Here is a 23,715-nt window from a genome sequence, read left to right as displayed (position 1 = left end):
GAAAGAAAGAAAGAAAGAAAGAAAGAAAGAAAGAAAGAAAGAAAGAAAGAAAGAAAGAAAGAAAGAGAAAGAAAGAAAAAAAGAAGACGCAGGTACTTAAAGTTGGGTAAGGCATAATCTTGACAAAACACATCCTTCTCCCTCTATTTATTTTAAAAAAAGAAAAGAAAAGAAAAGGCAGAAAGGTTCAGTATAACTGTATTCAAACATGGCAGTCTTAGAGTCTGGGAGAGTTTACACCTGTTGGTCTAAAACAGATTGATCATACCAGATTTTAAAATAAAAAATTCTAAGAATTAAAAGAAATATGTTTGTTTTCTAATGAAGTAATTAGTGTCAACTTGGATCCCATCAGTAACTCAATCTGTATTCTCTTCCAAATGGCTACTGTGACATTTGGACATGAGTATTTTCAATGTTATTATCCAACAGTCCACCAAAATGGTCATTGAATTTTCTGTTTACATTGAATTACAGTATTTTACATGTATTAAATATAATATTTCCAACTTATCTTTACATGAATGTTAGGAAATCAAGAAAGTCCCTATTGTTTATGTTCCTCTGTATGGAAGAAACATTTAACAGGATCAATGATTAAGTGGAAACAATGCAAACACAAACACACAGCCTGATTTTAAAACAACTTCCTAATTTAAAACAACTTGGAAATGCAATTTCCCAGGTGAACTAGCGTCAAGTTTGATGAGAAAATGAGGCAATATTGAGCATTCTGCCCCCTTTCCAGACAGAGCCATTAAAAATATAAAATATGCTCAATATAGAATACATTTCTCTTTGTCCTCGACTTTCCACTTGACCTAATTCTTACCCATCTAGAAATACTCTACATGCAACATAGTAGATTCAAGCAGGATATAATCTTGAGGATACTTTAGAAACGTGTGTGATTGTGGATAATTGAGCAGCCTGTGTAGTCTGTGCCATGATGATCATGGTGGCAAATGGGGTCTCATTTGGAAAAGGAAGGAAACACTGACACACACCCCAATAAATAACTGCATCTTCTGCTAACAATATGAATTGTGCATTTTCCTTTTGCTTTGGTGCAACTAAGGGTTCACATGATTATTTCAGATGATTGATTCATTTAAAGTGCATTGTTATCCTCTACTTAACCTCCAAGGTAGGGTCAAAGTGTTCTAATCAATTTCACCAGGACACATGAAGCTTCTCCCCAAATTATATTGTCCCTCACACTCTTCCCTTACATCCTAACATAAATTCTTAACCACGCACCATTATTCATGCCTTCCCAGGTCATATATACCCTTTAATTCCTCTATAACTAAATATCATATGCAAATGACAAGACCTCAACCCTTGTTAAAACCACCTCTTCGCCTATTCTAATGCCTGTGTCCTGCACAGCTAAACATCGCAGAGAAAATTCAAACCAGCCTTAAAATCATGGCCACTAACCTCAGGTGGTCCCTTCACTGCTGCCCAGCAATCATACTATACTTCCCTAGCAGAAATGATAGGGATTGCCCAGGCTGGTCTCAAACTCCTCGATCAATCCTCTGGCCTTAGCCTCCCTAAGTGCTGAGATTACAGGTGTGAGCCACCATGTTTGGCTTGATCCCTCTTATACACTGGATTCTTCCATTCCTCAGAGGTCATTTGCATGGATAACAAAGAGGCTATACTTTCTACTTAAGAATGCCCTTTCCCATTAAAAAGTGGGCAAAGGATACAGACACTTCTCAAAAGAAGACATTTGTACAGCCAACAGACGTAGGAAAAGAAGCTCATCATCATTGGTCATTAGAGAAATGCAAATCAAAACCACAGGGAGACACTATCTCACACCAGTTAGAATGGCAAGCATTAAAGAGTCAGGAAACAACAGATGCTGGGGAGGATGTGGAGAAACAGGAACGCTTTTACGCTGTTGGTGAGAGTGTACATTAGTTCAACCATTGTGGAAGGTAGTGTGGCAATTTCTCAAGGACTCAGAACCAGAAATACAATTTGACCCAGCAGTCCCATTACTGGGTATATACCCAAAGGATTATAAATCATTCTACTATAAAGACACATGCACACATATATTTATTGCAGCACTGTTCACAATAGCAAAGACTTAGAACCAACCCAAATGCCCATCAATGATAGACTGGATTAAAAAAATGTGGCACATATACACCATGGAATACTACGCAGTCATAAAAAAGGATGAGTTCATGTCCTTTGCAGGGACATGGATGAAGCTGGAAACCATCGTTCTCAGCAAACTAACACAGGAACAGTAAAACAAACACTGCATGTTCTCATTCCTCAGTGGGAGTTGAACAATGAGAACACATGGACACGGAAACGTCACACACTGGGGCCTGTTGCGGGGTGGAGGCCGGGGCAAGGATAGCATTAGGAGAAATATCTAATGTAGGTGACAGGTTGATGGGTGCAGCAAACCACCATGGCACGTGTATACCTATGTAACAAACCTGCATGTTCTGCACATGTAGCCCAGAACTTAAAGTATAATAAAGGAAAAAAAAAAATAAACTTAAAAAAAAGAATGCCTTTCTTGACCCCAATTTCCCCTACCAGCTATAGCCATACCACCAGGTTCATGCATTTTGTCTCAGCAAAATGTCTATACCTGTAGTCTCCAAATCACTGTCTTTCCATTCTCTCTCAAGCAAACAAGATCTGACCTGAAGCTGCTGATCTTCCCTCCCAAACCTGCTTTCTGCAGTTTTCCTTATCTCAGTAAATGCAATGACAATCTCTCATTAACTTAGGCCAATAATCCTGGAGTCCTATCTTTTTCTCACAATCTACATCACCAAAACCTGTTGCCTCCACCCTCGAAACATATTAGGAATCTGATATCTCACACACCTCCACTGCTCCCACTCTGGTCCTGGTCACCAGCATCTCACATCTGTTGCTGTGATAGTCTCCTCACCGCTCTTCTTGCCTACCTCCCTCGTTCTCGATTTTCTGCACACCGCAGAGCATCCCTTGGAACACAAATTAGACCAATCGTTCCTCTACCTAAACCCTCTAATAGTATTTCCTCTTTCTTAGAGTAAAAGCCAAAGTTCTTAAAAAGTCTGCAAGATGCTACACGACCTCCCTCCCCGCAGACCCCATTATTTATCCAAATCGCGTCTCCAGTTCTCTCCCCCATGAGTACCCTCTCCAGGCACTCTCAGCAGCACTCTGCTCCTTCAATTACCCCAGGAACCTTGCAGCTGTCTGGTTCTTTTCCCTCGCATGCTCTTTCCTCAGATATTTATAGGGTTCCTTCTGTCGTAGCCTTCAGCTGTCACCTTCCAGTTGGGCTTTCCCTGACTCCTCCCTCACCTCTCATGATGTGCTCCTTATTTCCATTCCCTTTTTTTGTTTGTTTCCCCCATGGTACCTATTAAAATTGTTTTTCTTCTACTGGAACACAGACACGGATTTTTGTCTCTCTGTCTTTATTTCTGTATCCCACTGCCAGGAGTGGAGATTGGCACAAAGCAGGCAAACAGTTAATGTTGAGTGAAGAGTGAATGCTGAAGCATTGGAAGAAATCAAGGAAGGAAAGAAGGCAATAGGAGTGAATGAATTATGGCCTCCAGGATGTTAATGTCAATGCTGGCATCTTTCTTTGTGGGAACAACAGGGACTAGTAAGTACAACAATAAAATCAGTCACTCTTACACACCCTAATATTCGTATGAAAGTACTTCACTAAGGCGGTCATAGCCTTTCCATGCATTCTCTTTATCTCTCTACTTGGCACAGAAATTGGCATAGAGACAGATCCCGCAGCACCTGAGAGTTACATGAATCACACAAGTCAGAGAGAAGACGCAGCAAGTGGTCATAACAGAAGGAATAAAGCACATTCTCCAGCTATCCATCACATGACTCTTTGTCACCTGACAGCAGTCTTTTTCTCCGTGTGTGTGTGTCTGTGTGTGTGTGTGTCTCCCCCTCTGCCTTCCCCCTCAGGCCAATCCCATACACAGAGCATGAATGTGTACTCTAGCTGGATGGTACAACACTAAAGCACTGCACGCAGCAACCAGAGCCTCTAACCAGTGGACTAGCTCTATAGCTAAGAACCACACAGGGAAAAAAAAAATCATGCACTGTTTTTCCAGCTTAAGCCACTGATAGAATAAATAACATTGAGAGTTCTCAGGAAGTGGAGCAGAGGTTCAGAACATGGACCTGGACCCAGAATGCCTGTGTTTAGATCATAGCGCCACCACCTGCTGATGCAGTTTCTTTTGCTACTCTGTGCCTCAGTTCTTTCATCCCGAAGATGGAGATAAAAACACCTGCCTCATACAGTTGTTGCGAGCCTACGCATAGTAATGTCTGTAAGTCTTCCCTATTGTGATCAGCAATTGTCTATCTTAAATTTGGAATCATAAAAATAGCATTAATTGAAATCTTGCAGATAATCTATTTTAATGTCTTCCTCAATTCAGAAATTCTCTTTACAACTTAATTTGTAAGAATTTCACGCTGTTGTTGACAATGATAGAGAAGACTCCTCTTAAATTCCACCATCCATTCAAATGAGCCTGCTGTTATTCTGTAGTGGCTACAGCAAGAGAAAAATCCTTTCCTTTGCAGTCTATCAGAGAAGTGACAAAGTTCTTAGAGACTTGGAAATTGTGCTTTTTCCATTATAGGCCTTTCTGTACAACTTATTTTCTGAGTCATGTGCATATAATTATTTGACTAAATTGTTTAATGTAAAAATGTATTCAGAGGTATTTGGCTGAGAAAATAAAGATCTTGCTGTATTCATGTTTGACCATGAAAGAAGATGAAAGATAGTCAACAGCATGAAATACCATTGCTTCAGCCATGCCAAAAGAGAACATGTCATTACGTGACTTTGATGTCTTAGCTGATGTCTCGGCACACTGAGCTGAGAGGAAGGAGTATGATTATATTTGTAGAATATACGTCACAGGAAGAGGACACATGCGGCTCCATAACGGAAAGGTGAAAAGTGTCAAATATTGCATCTTCTCCAGAACTCTCAGAATCTCCACTTCATCCAACCGGATAAAGGTGGCCAGGGAGTACTGAGAGTATCCACTTCGGGATGCTGGAGAACTGCTTGTCAAAACACAAAGAACTTTCAATCACCCAATTTTGAAATACAAACATAATTCTACTTATCAAAGGGGCTTCCCCTCACCCCAAAATAACAGTGCCAATCCGACCCCTCTCAAGGATTATGCCAAAGGAATCTTTTTGCAAAAACCACACCTTTTACGCAAAGCAGTTCAAGGGTCAAAGCTGATGTGATTAAAGCACTAAGTGCTCTGTGGTCAAACTTGGGCTCTACCTCCATGCTTGCTCCATGTGGTCCTGGACAATTCCATTTGCAATCACCCAGTGATCTTAAAGAACAGATGCAACATTACAGGGAGGAAGGCCTTGAGCTGCAGTAGGCTGTCTTCAGGCTCACAGAGTCACCCTTCTAGTGAGGGTCAAGAGGTTGGCCAAAACAAACAAACAAATACATGATTCTCAATTCAGACAGTAAGTACAATGAGGGAAAAGAATAACCATATGCAAAGCTCATGGCTTTGGTACAACCCCAAGTACTGTGTTCTTTCTTCCCATAAAAGTATAATCAAAAAGTCCAACTATGGAACAATGTCATTAAGAATATAAGCTAAGCTCAACCCAAGTTTTTTGCTGAACTTGTAATAAAAGACATTATAATTCATTTGACCTTGATCTAATAATCTATGTGTGACTTCAAACGACATATGAGGTATTTCTTTTTATAAAAAACTCTAGGTAATGAACTTATATTTTAAATTGAAAGAAATTCTCATATTAAATTTCTGAGAGTAGGTTTTTGTGAAAGCATAGTATCTCACATGCACTTTTCTCCACCACAAGGCTACACTTGATGAAAAGGTTACACAGGCTCACTGGAGCCTACTTTCTTCTCAAATTTCTAATTCTAAGTGACTTTACATTTCAATGAAAACCATTCACTAAACCTCCCAACAGCATCTAGTACATTTTTAATGTCTCAATAAATATAATAAAGAGATCTTAAAATTCTATATCCCATGTGAGGAAAACACTTTAATAAAAAGGTTTAAAAAATGGAGGCATGAAGCAATTTCTAAGCAAGCCTTATAAACTTGAGTTTCGTAAAAAAAAAAAATCAGACACTGAAAAGTCTAGTGGGGAAAAACAACATGGCTCACACTGAGCTGAATTTCTGAGAATATTACAAAAATAAACAAACGATGATGAATGAACTTTCTTATGGTAATTAATAGGCAAGTGAAAAAGCCTGTGTCTCCAAGAATGAAGCCAGACTCTATGAAAAGGACCTGGAGTTTGTAATATACAACTTGTTCTGTAGAAAATTTCATAAGAAAATCATGATTCAGTGGCAACCCCAGCAGGGTAAAAGAAGTGCTAGATGTGTAGGCTGTCCAAATACATGCAAACAGAGTCACATACACACACACACACACACACACACACACACAAAATATATATATATATATATATATATCCTGCAAAGTTCCTAGGGGTCAAAAGGTTATTTCCAGATTTTTAAAGACGTGTTCTTGTGATTTAATTATTTATTTAACATATCCATCATCTTAAATATTTTAAACCTTCTTGTTTAGCTATTTTGAAACATACAATAATTACTAACCGTAGTCACCATATTACACAATAGACCAGCAGAGCTTATTCCTATCTAAATGAGACTTTGTACCCATTGACCAAGTCTCCCCTTTCCCCATCCATCCTGTCCCGAGCCTCTAGTAACCACCACTCTACTTTCTACCTCTATTACTTTGACTTTTTAAAATTCCACATATAAATGTGATTGTAGAGTATTTGTCTCTCTGTGCCTGGCTTATTTCACTTAACATAATGTCTTCTAGGTTTGTCCATGTTGTTACAAATGACAGAATTACCTAGTTTTTTAACTGTATTTCATTGTGTATATATATTATGTATTTTAATGCAATCATCTGTTGATGAACACTTAGGTTGTTTCCATTTCCTGGTTCCTTTGAATAACAATACAATTAGCTTTGCGCTGTGGCAGTATCAACGCCAATGAGGTGCCGTTGCAGTACTGAAGACAATGAGGTTTATCTGAGGTGTCAGTATTGGTAACAATGCTGCAATGAACATCAAAGTATAGACACCTCTTTGACATACTGAAGTCATTTCCTTTGGGTGTATACCCAGTAGTGAAATTGCTGGATGATATGGAAATTCTATTGTTATTTTTTGAGAAATCTTCACACAGTTTTCCACAATGGCTGTATTAACTTACATTCCACCAACAGTGTGTAAGAGTTCTCTTTTCTGCACATCCTTGGCAAACTCCTTTCATGATAAAAACTCTCAACAAATGAGGTATAGACAGAATGTTTCTTAATACGATAAAGGCCATATATGACAAGCCAAGAGCTAACAGGATACTCAATGGTGAAAAGCTGGAAGCTTTTCTTCTAAGATCAGGAACAAGATAAGGACGCCCACTCTCACCACATCTGTTCAACATAATACTGGACATCCTAGCCAGAGCAATTAGCCAAGAGAAATAAATCAAAGGCATCCAGATAGAATAGGATGAAGTGAAATTGCCCCTGCTTGCTGATGACATAATCTTATATATAGAAAATCCTACAGACTCTATCAAAAAACAGTTAGAAATGATAAATTCAATTAAGTTGCAGGATACAAAAATCAACCTATAAAAATCAGGAGCATTTCTATACACTAACAACAGTCTGAAAAAGAAAAAAGAAAACAGTCCCATTTATAATAGCATCAAAAAATACTTAGGAGAAAATTTAACCAAGGAAATGAAAAATCTGTATACTGAAAATGATAAAACATTGATGAAAAAAATTGAAGATGACACAAATAAATGGAAAGATATGCTGTGTTTATGGATTGGAAAAATCAATATTGTTAAAACGGCCATGCTACCTAAAGCAATCTACAGATTCAATGTAATCCCAATCAAAATTCCAATGTCATTCTTCACAGAAATAGAAAAAACAATCCTAAAATTTATTTGAAACCACAAAAAAAAGCCCAAATAGCCAAAGTAATCTTGATCAAAAAGGACAAAACTAGAAAAATCACACGACCAGATTTCAAAATATATTACAAAGCTATAGGATTCAAAACAGCATGGTGCTGGCACAAAAATAGACACACTGTCCAGTGGAATAGAATGGAGTGTCCAGAAATAAACCCAAATACCTATGGTCAATTGATTTGCAACAAAGGTGGCAAGAATACAGAATGGGGAAAGGACAGTCTATTTAATAAATACTGTTATTAAAACTGTATATCTATACATACACAAAAATGAAAATAGATCCTTACTTCATCCTTTATAAAAGAATAAACTCAAAAGGAATTAAAGACTTAAACCTAAAACTATAAAAAACTGGAAGAAAACATAGGGTTTATGAAAGGTTCCATGACATTGGTCTGGGCAATTATTTCTTGGATATGACCCAAAAGCACAGGCAATGAAAGTAGAAAACAGATAAATGGAATGGCATCAAATCAAAATGCTTCTGCATGCAAAGGAAACAATTAATGAGGTAAAGAGACAAGCAAAAATTGGGAGAAAATATTTACAAATTATGCACTGAATAGGGGCTAGTATCTAATATATATTATACATATTATATATTTGAATATATATATAATATATACATATATATGTCTAAATATATAACAAACTACTCAATAACAGAAAGGCAAATAACCCTGTTGAAAATGGGCAAAGGATCTGAACAGACATTTCTCAAAAGAAGACATACAAATGGCCAACAGATAAATGAAAAAATGCTCAACATCACTAATCAGAGAAATGTAAATTAAAACCACAATGAGATATTATCTCACATCTGTTAGAATGGCTATCAGCAAAAAAAGATGAAAGTGTTCTTATACTTTATAGTCATAGCTAGAAACTAGTTTAACTATCAGGAAAAATAAAATGTCAAAGCAAGAAATAAAAGCATCTGTCTATATCTCTACTTAGATTCTACTCATGGCCTACACCAATATTCATTTCCCCAACAAAGCTAAACTTCTTCCCCTACTACCTTCACATGCTTTATAGAGCCAACAGTAATGAATATAGAATATGGCTGACTCTCACAGCACAGAGACAATGTTTAAGAAACCACACAGTTAAGGGAGACTGGCCTTTCAAGTTTCCAAAACAAGTTGTCCTCATTGCAGATAAAATATAGTCCAAACATGTAGCCATGCTCAACTTCTAAGAGTTGTTAGATAATTCTCACACTTATCTGTATTCAAAAATCAGAAATGGGTGCAGCCCAGTATGAAAAAGCATTTCAGCTAGTGTAACTGAAAATTGACTGCAAAATAAAAGCCAAACTATGAAACAATCAAATCTGCCTGAACTTAACTTCCATTTCTTCCCTCTTATCTCACTCTCACCTCAATCAGAAGTAACAGCTCCTTTTGGATATATACCCAGTAATGAGATCACTGGATCTAATGATAGTTCTGTTTTATGTTGTTGTTTTGTTTTGTTTTTTTTTTCCAGAAATCCCCACACTGTTCTCCAGAGTGGCTGAACTAATTTATACTCCTACCAACAGTATATAAGTGTTCCCTCTTCTCACAGCCTCACTAGTATCTGCTGCTCTGACTGGTGTAAAATGGTATCTCATAATGATTTGGATTAGCATTTCTCTGATGATTAGTGATGTGGAAGATTGTTTCATATGTTTTTTGGCCACTTGTATGTCTTCTTTTGAGAAGTGTCTGTTCATGCCTTTTGCCCATCTTTAAAAATTAGTCTTTATTAAATGTATGTATAGCTTACATGTACTTCAATGTTTAATATTAGAAGTGTTCTGGGTCTATTTAAAAGTGACCAGAAATATACCATATGAACTTAACTCTTGTTTATATCAACTAGCCTATAGCAAAATTCATTTTGTTATATGTTGTTTTAATTAAAGTTGCAGTTCTCTCTCTCTTTTTTTTTTTTAAGTTCAGGAGTACAAGTGCAGGTTTGCTACACAGGTAAACTTGTGTCATGAATGTTTGTTGTGCAGATTATTTCATCACCCAGGCATTAAACCTAATATCCATTAGTTATTTTTCCTGATCCTCTCCCTCCTCCCACCTTCCACTCTCTGAAAGACCCCAGTGTGTGTTGTTCTACTCTATGTGTCCATGTGTTCTCGCCATTAAGCTCCCACTTACAAGTGAGAACATGTGGTATTTGGTTTTTTGTTCCTGCGCTAGTTTGCTAAGGATAACGGCCTCCAGCTCCATTCACGTCCCTGCAAAGGACAGATCTCTTTTTTTTTTTTTTTTTTATGGCTTCATCTTTTGACCATTTTTTTTCATGAGGCTATTCTTTGCTTGTTGAATTGGTTAAGTTCCTTATATTAACAGGTGCTGGATAAAGGACCTTTGTGGAATGTATAGTTTGCAAATATTTTCTCCCACCCTGTAGGTTGTCCGTTTACTCTGTGGAGAGTTTCTTGTGTTGTGCAGAAGCTCTTTAGTCTAATTAGGTTCCACTTGTCAATTTTTGTTCCTGCTGCAATTACTTTTGAGGACTTAGTCATAAATTATTTGCCAAAGCCAATATCCAGAACGGTATTTCCTAGGTTTTCTTCTATGACTCTTATAGTTTGAGGTCTTACATTTAAATCTTTAATCCACATTGAGTTAATTTTTATATGTGGTGAAGGTTTTTTTTGGGGGGGGGTCCAGTTTCATTCTTCTGCAAATGGCTAGCCATTGAGCACCATTTATTAAATAGGGAATTCTTTCCCCATTGCTTATTTTTATTGATTTTATTAAAGATTGGATGACTGTAGACATGTGGCTTTATTTTTGGATTCTCTATTCTTTTCCACAGGTCTATGCGTCTTTTTGTACTAGTACCATGCTGTTTTGGTCTCTGTAATAATAAATTGTTCTACCAAAAAGACACACGCACTCATATGTTCATCACAGCACTATACACAATAGCAAAGATTTAGAATCAACCTAGGTGTGTGTCAACGGTGGACTGGATAAGGAAAATGTGGTCCATATACACCATGGAACACTACACAGCCAAAACAAGAACAAAATCTTGTCCTTTGCAGTAACATGGATGCAGCTGGAGGCTATTTAAGTGAATTAAGGCAGGAACAGAAAAGCAAATACCACATGCTCTAACTTATAACTGGGAGCCAAACACTGGGTGCACATGGACACGAAGATGGCAACAGTAGACACTGGGGACTCCTAGATGGGGGAGAAAGAGGGACAAAGATTGAAAAACTAACTATTGAGTACTCTTCTCAGTACCTGGGCGACAGGATCAATCAAACCCAACACCTTAGCATCATGCAATATACCCAGATAACAAACCTACACATGTACCCCTGAATCAAAACCAATAGTTGATTTTTTTAAAAAAAGGAAGTAACAGATTCTGGATTCTACTCCCTCCTTTTGTCCCATGGGCAAAGGCTTATCACAGAGTCTGTTCAGGGCAATGAAAAAAGGAAAAAAAAAAACCTTTAAGTTATCTCTCTCACTGCTTGCCCTAAGTTTCAAACACCTCCAAAGCCTACAGACATAGGCCATTTCCGAAGAAATACATGAAGGAAACTAACATTGATTGAGAGCTTAATATGGGTGCAGGTGTGTGTACAAGAAGAACTCACTTAACAGCCTTTTGAACTCATGAGAAAACCGAGGACTAGAGATATAAAGTAATTTGCCCAGGTTTATTCAGTCAGTCAGTGGCAGAGCTGAGATTCAAATCTGTGTTGGACAGCTTGGGCTGCCATAACAAAATACTACAAACTGGGGTGCTTAAACAGAAACACATTTTCTCATAATCCTGAAAGCTGGGAAGTCTAAGATCAAGGTGCCAGCTGAGTCAGTCATTGGTGATAACTCTCTTACAATAATAAGCATTTGTGTATCTAAACACATCTAAACCTAGAAAAAGTAACGTGATACACTACAACCTAGCTAGGTGACAGGAATTTTTCAACCCCATTATAATGTTATGGGACTACCATCACATACATGGTCTGTTGTTGACCAAAATGTTGTTACGTGGCATATGACTGTATTTCATTCATCTTTGCTTGGTTCAATCAAGAGCAAGGAACTCCATTAATAATTTTCTTCAAAGAACTTTATCCTCATTTAATTCACAGATGTGAAAAAATTTCATAGTCAATATGCAAACTGCAAAATTTGTATAATATGACACAACATAATAAATAAAATCTGATACATTTATTTTCAACTCTAAAAATGAAACAACTGGTAGCCAAAAGTATTATGTCTGTTTGCCAGTTTTGTTTCTGCATATGTTGCATGTTCTAATTTTATTAGGTAACACATGCTTCATTCAGTAACAAGCTAACACACTGCCCAGAGCAGAGAGCCCTGAACTAGGAGTCAAAAAAACTTGATGCCCATTCTGGCCCTGTGGAGGTAAAGAACCAGGCTGACTTGATCTATAAACCTCAACTGCCTCCACTACAAAGTGGGAATTAACTCCCCTCTTCTGGACAATTTTACACAACTATCACCAATAATATTAGAGGGAAGGAGGCAGAAGAAGCAAAGTTCAAACCAACAGCTAATTCCATCTCTTCAAATACTAATAAAAAGATATAATTATAAAATATTTTAGAATATGTATCCTGTTAAAGAAAATGTGGCACACATACACCATGGAATACTATGCAGCTGTAAAAAAGAATGAGATCATGTTCTTCGCAGGGACATAGGTGAAACTGGAAACCATCATTCTCAGCAAACTAACACAGGAACAGAAAACCAAACACCACATGTTCTCACTCCTAAGTGGGAGCTGAACAATGAGAACATATGGATACAGGGAGGGGAACATCACACACCAAGACCTGTAAGGGGGTAGGGGACAAAGGGAGGGATAGTATTAGGAGAAATACCTAATGCAGATGACGGGTTGATGGGTGCAGCAAACCACCAAGGCACATGTATACCTATGTAACAAACCTGCACATTCTACACATGTACCCCAGAACTTAAAGTATAATAAAAAATAAAAATAAATAAACAAATTTTAAAAAGAATATGTATCCGGTATGCCAATAGCAGTTCTCTTTTTGGTACCTGCTACCTTAGGATGATTTCTTCCTAGACAATTATCAGAATAAGGCTTCTCAGCTCTGAATCCTTTTGAGGGAGGGCAATGACAGCTCAAAACAGCAGCAACATGACACAATTCCGATGAGAAGTCATAATTAACACTGAGATCTCACTGGCATTTCTGATTGAAATCTAAAAGCCTGTGTATTGTCCCTGTAAGGTACCCTTAACGACATAATTTTAAATAAACTGGCTGGGAAAGCAATCACTGGGCTCAGAGATTAAATAGTAAAAATACCTACAATTTTATTGACTGTATCAACTACATTTCTGAGGGAATATTAGGTAGTTTACATTACTATCTCATTTAATTTGAAGATGCACGATTTTCATAAATCATGTTTCAACAGGATAGAACTTTCAGCAAGGAGGTAATATAGCATTCACTGCCCAAGGCCCATAATTCCAGTTAGCTTTAGACAGGAAGATATAAAAGACAGGAAGGAGGCAGAGTCATTCATACCCTGGGGTCGGTATCCCCGCAGTATATTTCGCTATAACATGTTTCCGTAAGTTTAATGTGTAAGACCACTAAATAGATATCAGGTATTCCTTGTGATGAGATCTGTAATCTATCTTCAAATATTTTTGCAGAGGGAGTGTCTAAGAGACCACACCTCAGGGATGGCTGACCAGCACTATGCAAGAAAGACCATTCTCCAGAGGCAGTTAATGCAAGCTGCTCAGCTGTCTCTATCTAAATCAACAACTGAGGCTTTAATATGCATACTAATGTCTGAAATGGGCTCTCAGTGGTGAAATTAAAGTCATTCTGGACGTGTGGATTAGCTGAAATCTCTTAGAGATGCTCTACTACTACCTCTTCCATAGCTAGAATAAGAGTCTCCTGGAGGCTAATAGCTTTATTCTTTAAGGAGCTGCCTGAGGCCTAGGACCTAGACAGTACTGGGTGCAGCCACTGGCTGAGTTGAGTTTCTAGATGTCTGGTGCAGACTATGAGCGTAGCAGATTCCTACCTCCGTGCCAAGCTTGTATCTACTGAAGCAAACCTTTCAGATAAGATCACGGTGAGAGCTCCTATAAAGAGAGAGCTAGACAACCTCAAGTTTAGGAAGCAGGGTTTTCAAACTATTTTGCTTGAGATGGTCAAGAAATACCAGTGTAATAAAGATCTGTGTGTGGGGAGGGTTCAGTCTGAAACTTGCTTCAGTTCGACCTGGTAGTAGGGTGACAATACTACTAGCGTATTTGAAAAGGTTTTGGGGCCGGGTGAGGTGGCTCACACCTGTAATCCCAGCACTTTGGGAGGCCGAGGCGGGTAGACACTTGAGGTCAGGAGTTTGAGACTAGCCTGGCCAACATGGTGAAACCCTGCCTCTACTAAAAATACAAATTAGCTGGGTGTGGTGGCAGGTGGCTGTAATCCCAGATACTCAGGAGGTTGAGGCATGAGAATCGCTTGAACCTGGGAGGCAGAGGTTGTAGTGAGCGGAGATTGTGCCACTGCACTATGCCTGGATGACAGAGCGAGACTCTGTCTCGAACAAAAAAAAAGGAAAAGTTTTCACTTTACATTTGTTATCCAGGCAACATTATCAATGACATCCCCTTCCAGTCTTAAAGTATCCCAGTTAGGATGATAAATTATATGGTATTTCTATCTAACCGTGACATTGTTGGGGGATAAAGCTGAACCTTATGGAATTGCAAATTCTTTTGCAACTACTGTTACATATGAAAATGGACCTAAGATGTGTGAAGAGCACACTGACCCTTGAAATATGGACCAAATGTTGTAAAAAAAAATTTAATCAATTTTCACAAAACTAAACTACCACTATGAAGCTGTAGGATACTCTTATAATATCAATGTATGGGAATAACACGCCAAAATCATTTGAAATCAGTCTCCCACTAACAACAACTAAAAATGCTGAGTGAAACGTGTTTGTAAAATATCACAGAGACATCAAAGAGTTGACAAAATAATAAAGAATTACCGTGCTAAACAAAATGAAGAGAGAACTCAGAGAAGTGACACAGCTCGCAAACTGCTTTTGCCCTGAGTGTATCTGCCTCTCCTAACAAATGTCAACTTTCTCTTGACAGTTTCACAGTGGCAGGGGCCAAATATCAAAGCCCAGAACCCACTCATCATAGAGATTCTAGACATACCCCACGATGAAATGGAACTCAAAGGGCTCTACTGAGGGGAACCAACCCATTCCGTGGACATACAGTTAGCACTGGCTGAAGGGACTCCCCCTACACCCCCCAAAGCTTGATTCAAGGTGATCCTAAACCCACAGTGCCCCCAGACCCCAGCACACACACACACGCACACACACACACACACACACACACACACACACACGGTAAATCTTCTCTGGAAGGCACTTTCCTCTCAGACTTCAAATTACTGTAAACCACAGAGTGAGACTTTTTCAGAGCTATTAGAACTGTAGGCCAGTTTGAACATTACCAAAGAACCAGCAGCTCAGGCCTTCACTATAACTTTTATATACTAAACATATACAGGTAATTATTTGGGGATGCCGCCTTATATTTGCCACATTAATAAACTGAGTCAAGAACCTGACCTCTTCTCTCCTCTCTGCCTTTTGAATGTATGTGTTGCCGAGAATGCTCCACATCTATTACTGTGGGAAATAACCTGTATTCAAATAACAGACTGAGCAAGTGGTGCTCAGTGGATGTGGTAGCGGGACCAGGGTTAGAACTTTGCTTAACAAAGACTTCATGACCAAGAACCCAAAGCAAATGGAACGAAAACAAAGATAAATAGGTGGGACTTGACTAAACTAATGAGCTTCTGCATGGCAAAAGGAATAGTCAGCAGAGTAAACAGACAACCCACAGAGTGGGAGAAAGTCTTCACAATCTATACGTCTGACAAAGGACCAATATCCAGAATCTACAAGGAATACAAACAAATTAGCAAGAAGAAAACAAACAATTCCATCAAAAAGTGGGCTAAGGACATAAATAGACAATTTTCAAAAGAAGATATGCAAATGGCCAACAAACATGAAAAAATGCTCAGCATCACCAATGATCAGGGAAATGCAAATCAAAACCACAATGGGATACCACATTACTCCTACAAGAATGGCCATATTTTAAAAAATTAAAAAAATAATAGATGCTGGCATGGGTGCAGTGAAATGGGAACATTTCTACACTGCTGGAGGGAATGTAACCCAGTACAACCACTATGGAAAACAGTGTGGAGATTCCTTAAAGAACTAAAAGTAGAACTACCATTTGATCCAGCAGCCTTATTACTGGATATCTACTCAGAGGAAAAGAAGCCATTATATGAAAAAGATACTTTTGTACATGCATGTTTATAGCAGCACAACTCGCAATTGCAAAAATATGGAACCAGCCTAAATGCCCATCAATCAATGAGTAGATAAAGAATTGTGGCATATTCCATATGATGAAATACTACTCAGCTATAAAAAGGAACGAATTAATGGCATTCACAGCAACCTGGATGGAACTGGAGACTATTTTTCTAAGTGAACTCAGGAATGTAAAACCAAACATTGTATGTTCTCACATTCATAAGTGAGAGCTAAGCTATGAGGATGCAAAGGCATCAAAAGTGATACAGTGGACTTTGGGGACTTGGGGGAAGGGAGGGAGGGGGTAAAGAATAAAAGACTACAACTTAGGTGCAGTGTATACTGCTCGGTTGATGGGTGCACCAAAATCTCATCAATCACCACTAAAGAACTTACTCAGTAACCAAATACCACCTGTTCCCCAAAAACCTATAGAAATAAAAAATATTTTTAAAAAATGACACTGGAGGTCTAGATAAATTCTGTGGCCACTTCTATATCCCAAATCAATGATGTTTATGCTCCTGTGGATTTCTCAGTGGAGGCGTATCCGGAGAGAAGTCAAGTTTACTCTAGAGGACACAAGCGATTCACACATCTAAATCCTGTTTGCAGACAATACACCAAGCCAGAACAGCACTTTACCTGCAGGAGGGCACAACCTCTGACTGCTTTAGAATTGGAAAGCCGCCATATTTAAAAAAAAAAAAAAAGTATACAGGGTTTCAAAGGGACTAAAGGAATCACTTAACATCCTAATGGGATAAAGTCTATGCATGATTCTGTATGACCCTTCAACTACTGCCTTTCATGCCATGTTATTGCTAGCGTTGCATGTTAAAGCAAGCAGATTTTCAGTGAACTCTCACTGGCTTTACCACAGACACAGATGTCAGGCGGACTCTTTTGTTCATAAGGTTCTCATTATCAACTCAACCCAAGTTGAATATTTGACTGAAGGAAAGAACCATATCATTATTTTCAGACTTCATCCTATGACTTAACTGGGCTACATCTGCCAGCTTTAGAAACACCAAGTACTGCCTGGCGCCAGCCTTGGCCTTCTCTTCTATGACTCTTACCCCAAGTGTTTCAGCTTGAGGAAGTCTCCTCCCCATCAAAACAATGTAATAAAAACTTAAATTGTGATTAAGAGTTACTCATCAATTGACAGGCATACCAAGCTTGTGCTATTTATGAATTATCCCACACATGATTTTAAGTCCAACAAATAGAATCCACATTCGTAAAGGGGTAAGCTAGAGAGCCAGTTAAATGCTTTCGTGATTATAAGGTCTGTGTTATTCTTGAAACCATATTTCTTTAATAGGTAAACTGGCATTCCACTGAATAATTCAATCTGCTTTAAATCTATTCTTAGGTTCTAGTCAGCTTAAGGGAGGCTCTGAATTTACACTTAATTCCTCTATTCACCTTTGGGCAGTATCTCTCAGCATAAATGTCATAGGAGGATACAGCATAAGAATGGCCATCAATTGTACAGTAGAATTCAAGTATTAAAATATTGACACTAAAGCCATTTATAAAATATTAAGAACCACTCTAATTCCAAACAGAAAACAGTTCTGTTTATCTGTTGCAAACCTCACTCCCACGTGAAGGTACTAGGAGACAGGATCCTCGGGGGTGGTCATTAGGTCACAAGGGTAGAATTCTCATGCATGGGATCAGTCCCTTTATAAAACAGACCAAGAGAACTCTCCTTCCTTCTTTCTGCCAGTTGAGGATACACGGAGAAGATGGCAGTCTGCAACCTGGAAGACGGCCCTCCCCACAACGGAATATGCTGGCACCCTGATCTCGAACTTCCAGCCTCCTAGAACTGTGAGAAATAAACTTCTCTTGTTTATCACCCACAAGTCTGGGGTACTTGGTTATAGTAGCCTGGACTAAGATAATAATGTCACATGAGAATGAGACTGTTAGTAAGGTATACAAATAACACCTCAGGCAAATTAATAGTAATCCTTCCAGAAACAATCATGGGAGACAGCTTGATCACACTTATGGGAAATAGACTAACCTCAGTCTACACAGAAACTCTAAGTTTGAAATAACTTTACCACCAAACACCACGTCCTTCAGCCCACATTTTAATATTCAAAAGCTAAATTTTTATTCTGACACTTACCATGTTGTATATCTTTCATATCTAAATGAAGACTAGACATTAGTATTCCAACTGCTTGTGATCTTTTGTTGCTTAATAACTTGACAACCTGCTCGAGAAAGAAAGTAAAAGGGGAAAATGTTAATTTGAACTCCAATATGCTTACTAGCATTTTAAAAAATCCTAAATGAAGAACAAATTAAGAGAAAATATCTCACATCGTTACCTAAAGTATTCAAAACAGTTGATTTTTTTAATGTTTGAAGAGAGTTTTTGGTTTTTATATCATAAATCTTCAAAATCCATCATTTTCCCCCATTATTCACCATTAGCCTCAAAGACATGCTTTTAACCAGTCTTTTGAGAGCCTGATCTGTCAACAAGTAAAATTTCTAATGGTCTAGGAAATTAGTCCGATCTCTGTAAAATCACAATTACACATATGATCATTTGCAGCCTGAGATTTGAAGTGTTCTTTTTTTTAATGTGAGCCTTGAAACACTGAAGCTTGAAACATGTCAACAAGTGAAGGCCAAAAAAAAAGTACACACATAGAGAATCTGCTAGGTTAGTTTGGTTGTATCACGAAAATTTTTTTTTTTTAAAGTGCTTTCACTTGGGTCACATAGAAAGCTCACTATTTTACTGGAAGTTCCTCTCATTCTGCATTTGACCCACATTTTGGGGAGAACTTTCCTACTAATTAACAGAGGGATACAAGCATCAAAGTAAAAGGGCTGCACCAGCACAATCTCAAGTCTGGATTTCCAGCAAGTCTTGAAGAATCAGGGCACACAATCCCATGGGAAGGTTTCCTAAAACAGAGGTGGGCAGGCTGTTACAGAACAGATAGATATTTTTTTGACCATGTTTTCCAGACAATAGCATCACCAGGAAATCCTGCTTATGAAACTGACCCCAGGTCCCGATTGTGTGAAGGGCAGCATTTTCTATTTACTCCCAATGTTTTGTTTTAAATCTGCTTAGAAAAACACTGGAGGAAAAGGAAAGAAAGTGGTTATAGTCAAATTACCAGAAGTGACAGCTGCCCTAAGAGCTATTGCATTTGTGGACCCTGTCTTCTCTTATGGTTTAAGCTGGGTCAATCAGGATAGTAATAAAATAATCATACCCAAAGTCACAGAGTAAAACAATATTCTTAATAGCAATAATAGCACTCTGTGTGCCCCAGCATGGATGGGGTGGGGAATAAAACCTAACACTTTCAGAAGGACCAACCACGAAAACCACCCTGATCTTTTTTTTTGTTGTTTGTTTGTTTGTTTGTTTTGAGATGGAGTCTCACTCTCTCGCCCAGGATGGAGTGCAGTGGCGCGATCTTGGCTCACTGCAGCCTCCGCCTCCCAAGTTCAAGTGAGTCTCATGCCTCAGCCTCCCAAGTAGCTGGGACTACAGGCGCATGCCACCATGCCTGGCTTTTTTTTTTTTTTTTTTTGTATTTTTAGTAGGAACCAGGTTTCACCATGTTGGCCAGGCAGTTCTTGAACTCCTGACCTCAGGTGGTCCACCCACTTCGGCCTCCCAAAGTTTTGAAATAACAGGCATAAACCACCGCTGCCCAGTCCTGCCCTAATCATTTCTGAAAGCCTCTTGGTAAGGCACAATATCTCCCAGAAGGCGCTGCTTTTGCAAAAGAAAAAACAACATATACATTTTGATTCTAAATTTACTCTTTAAACATTTCTCTAAATTCCACCTAGAAAAATGAGGTTATAACTAGAATATGAATCTATTAGTATGGCGAAGTATTTCTATCCATAGCATCGTCCTCTTCAGAGCTTAAAAAATAGGAATTTAATATCAGAGAAGCAGAAGGTGTATATACGCTGTCCTGAAAACCAGTTTCTAACCACAAGTCAGTGCAATCCGGGCCCAATCATGCTGCTTGATGAAAATGCTTTTATTAAGGTTTTCTATCATTTTCTGGTTTCTCAATGCAATAGGCACGTTTCAATCCATGTATCATTTGACCTCCCTATAGTATTGACATGTTGATCACACCCTTATAGTAACTTCTTTTCCAGGGCTCCTAACATTTCTTCTCAGTCCTTTTGAAGATGAATTATTCTGATTTCACCTTACATATGTGCATATCCTACAGTTCTGTTCTCTGCACCTTATTCTCTTCACGTTACAACCTATAATTTCTCCTGTAGAAACATACATGTCTGCATCTTCAACTTGGCAGTCTCCTACTTTCCAAGAAGATATCTCCATTTAAATTGTCCACATAATCTCCATTTGACATGTCTAAAATGACACACCTATCAGTTCCACCCCAACACTAGCAGCCAGCATCTTCTCCTTTATGCTATATATTGAGATAAAGTTACCACTATTCTTCATCCGCCTACCAACGTTAGGAATCTAGAAATCGGTCAAGACTCCTACCTCCCCTTCACCTGCACACTCTGGTCTGGTATCAAGTCCTGCCAACTACAGCTCCTCTGTATTTGTGGAAAGCACCCCTCCTCCTTAACTCTATTTTCAGCATTTAGTTCTATACTTTATCTTACACAGATAAATGCAAAACATTTCTGATGGGTCTCCCAAACTCTAGTCCAGTGGTTCTCAAAGTGTGTTCCTTGGACAAATGAGAACCACTATCACCTGGGAAGTTATCAAAAATCCAAGAAAAAGTTAGTGGGGAGTTTCAAGATGGCTGACTAGAGGCACCTGGTACCCACCTCCTCCACAAACAAAAACTGAAATAGTGAGTAGGTAATCACAGGTCAAACAGATCACATAAGACAGAACATTGGAATTCAAAAACTAAGTGACAGGAAACATGGGAGGCGAAGAAGAAGAGGGAAGTGGGGCAGTCTGCTCAGCCAGGACCAGCTGGGAGCCTAGAGAGGCTCTCGAATGCAATAAAGGTTCTCCAGGCTCCCTCACGTAGTGGTAAGTGACCCCAGCAGCCCACATTTCCTCCACAGACTCCTGCAATCGTAGCCACGGGAGAACCCCACGACCCGCACAGGACCTGAGACTAACACAGGGAGCCACCGGGAGACCAGGCAGCAGCACACCTCCAGAGACAGCACACCTCCAGAGACAGCGCACCTCCAGAGACAGCGCACCTCCAGAGAGGCAGCGCACACCTCCAGAGACAGCGCACACCTCCAGAGACAGCGCACAACTCCAGAGAGGCGGCAGCACACCTCCAGAGAGACAGCGCACTGAGTTCCACTCACCCGCTGTGTCATAAGCAGTTACAGGAAGGCACTGTTTTGAAATGCCAGCCCCAGCAGACTGCATCCTGCCCTGGGGCCCCATAGCCCCTGCATCTCCACATCCCTGGGGCTCCCCTGATATCCTTTAACTGCAGCCAGGGCCAAAGCACAAGCCTTTGCCAATGACCCTGCTACCCCTAGTATAAAGGCCTTTGTGCATTTCAGAGCACCCTGAGGATGGGACGCCCCGCTTGGCTACCACATAGAGCCACAGCACATGCTCCCCCAGTCAGCTGTTTACAGCTGCTGCCATGGTAACTCCACCCTCCCCAGCAGGGCCTCAGGGCCACCACGCAGTTGCTGCCACCCCCACCCAGCCATTCTGCCAGGGTGGGGTGCGGGGGGCCTGGGGTCCACCCCTATCCTGCTTACCACAGCCAGCACCCACATGTACCACCTAGAGGCCAGAGAACAGGGCCTCTTAACCGAGTTAAAACCTACCCCACTCCCCCAGTGCCCAAGCACACCATCCAGAGGCTTGGGAATGGCCCTGCCCCATTCACCCCCACTGGCATCTGAGCACTCCTTCTGGGGGCCTGAGGACAAACCCACCCATCCTACTGCAAACACCACAACTAGCGCTCACCCACCCACACCATCCACTCACCATGCCACCTGCAAGCCTCCAGACTGCCCCGCGTGGCCTGTCACAGCCGCTGCCAATAGCAGTGCAAACCACTTGGGATCCTAAGGGTTGTCTCATCACTGCTCCTGCTGTCCCCAGCACCATGCCCACTGCCTAGGAGCCCAAGGACCCTCCCAGCCACCCAGGCCACTTCTTCCACTGCTGGCACCCAAGCAAGCCACCTGAAGGTCCAATTGGCCTGACTGAACCTGCTACTATCAGGGCCAGCATACACGACCCTAGGACCAAAGGACAGGTGTGCCCAGCCTGCCACTGCCACCTCAAGCACCTGCCAATGATTGAGGACTGGCCCACCTAGCATCCTCATCCCCAGCAAAACTTTGCCACAATCTCCACTAACAACCACACCCTAAGCCACTGAGGAAATTACAAGCACTACTGATACTTACGGATGAAAAAATCATACAGACACTACACTGCTGTATTCACAGAATCAAAGGCAACATGCTACATCAAACCAACACCACAGACACATCTTCAGGAAAAAGTCCTCCCCTATAAAAGTAAATTCAAAAAAGTTGGAATAAGTAACTGTTACACCAGATGCACAGATATCAATGTAAATAAACAATAAACATAATAAAACAAAGAGATATTACACCTCCAAAGGAACATAATAATTCTCCAGCAATGAATTCTAATGAAAAAGACATTCATGAAGTTCCAGAAAAAGAATTCAAAACAATGATATTAAAGAATCTCAGTGATATACAAGACAACTCATATAAACAATACAAAGAAATTAGAAAACCAATTCAGGATATGAATGACAAATTTATCAAAAAGGTAGATCTCATAAAAAAGAACCAAACAAATTCTGGGATGGAAGAATTCATTGAGTAAAATACAAAACACATTCAAAAGCTTCAACAATAAACTAGATTAAGCAGAAGAAAGAATTTTATAACTTGAAGACAGGTCTTTTGAAATAACCTAGTCAGACATAAATAAAGAATAAAGAATAAAAAAGAATGAACAGGCCAGGCGTGGTGGCTCTCGTCTGTAATCCCAGCACTTTGGGAGGCTGAAGCAAGCAGATAACGAGGTCAGGAGGTTGAGATCATCCTGGCCAACACGGTGAAACCCCGTCTCTACTTAAAAAAAAAAAAAAAAAAATACAAAAATTAGCTGGGCCTGGTG

General features: G+C 39.6%; 1 protein-coding gene across 1 annotated transcript in view; it reads right to left on the bottom strand.

Annotated features, from left to right (window-relative positions):
- The window catches only part of FMN2 (formin 2), a 396,271-nt gene that overhangs the window by 207,771 nt on the left and 164,785 nt on the right, over window positions 1-23,715 (bottom strand). Inside the window, exon 9 of the mRNA XM_011955768.1 lies at window positions 18,697-18,784. Within this exon, the coding sequence (XP_011811158.1) occupies window positions 18,697-18,784 (88 nt within the window). The remainder of the gene's footprint in view (window positions 1-18,696; window positions 18,785-23,715) is intronic.

This window comes from Colobus angolensis, unplaced genomic scaffold (genome assembly GCF_000951035.1).
Source record: "Colobus angolensis palliatus isolate OR3802 unplaced genomic scaffold, Cang.pa_1.0 Scaffold40, whole genome shotgun sequence".
NCBI lineage: Eukaryota > Metazoa > Chordata > Mammalia > Primates > Cercopithecidae > Colobus > Colobus angolensis.
The sequence above is the reverse complement of the archived record's forward strand: the minus strand, read 5'-3'. Positions and strand labels throughout refer to the sequence as shown.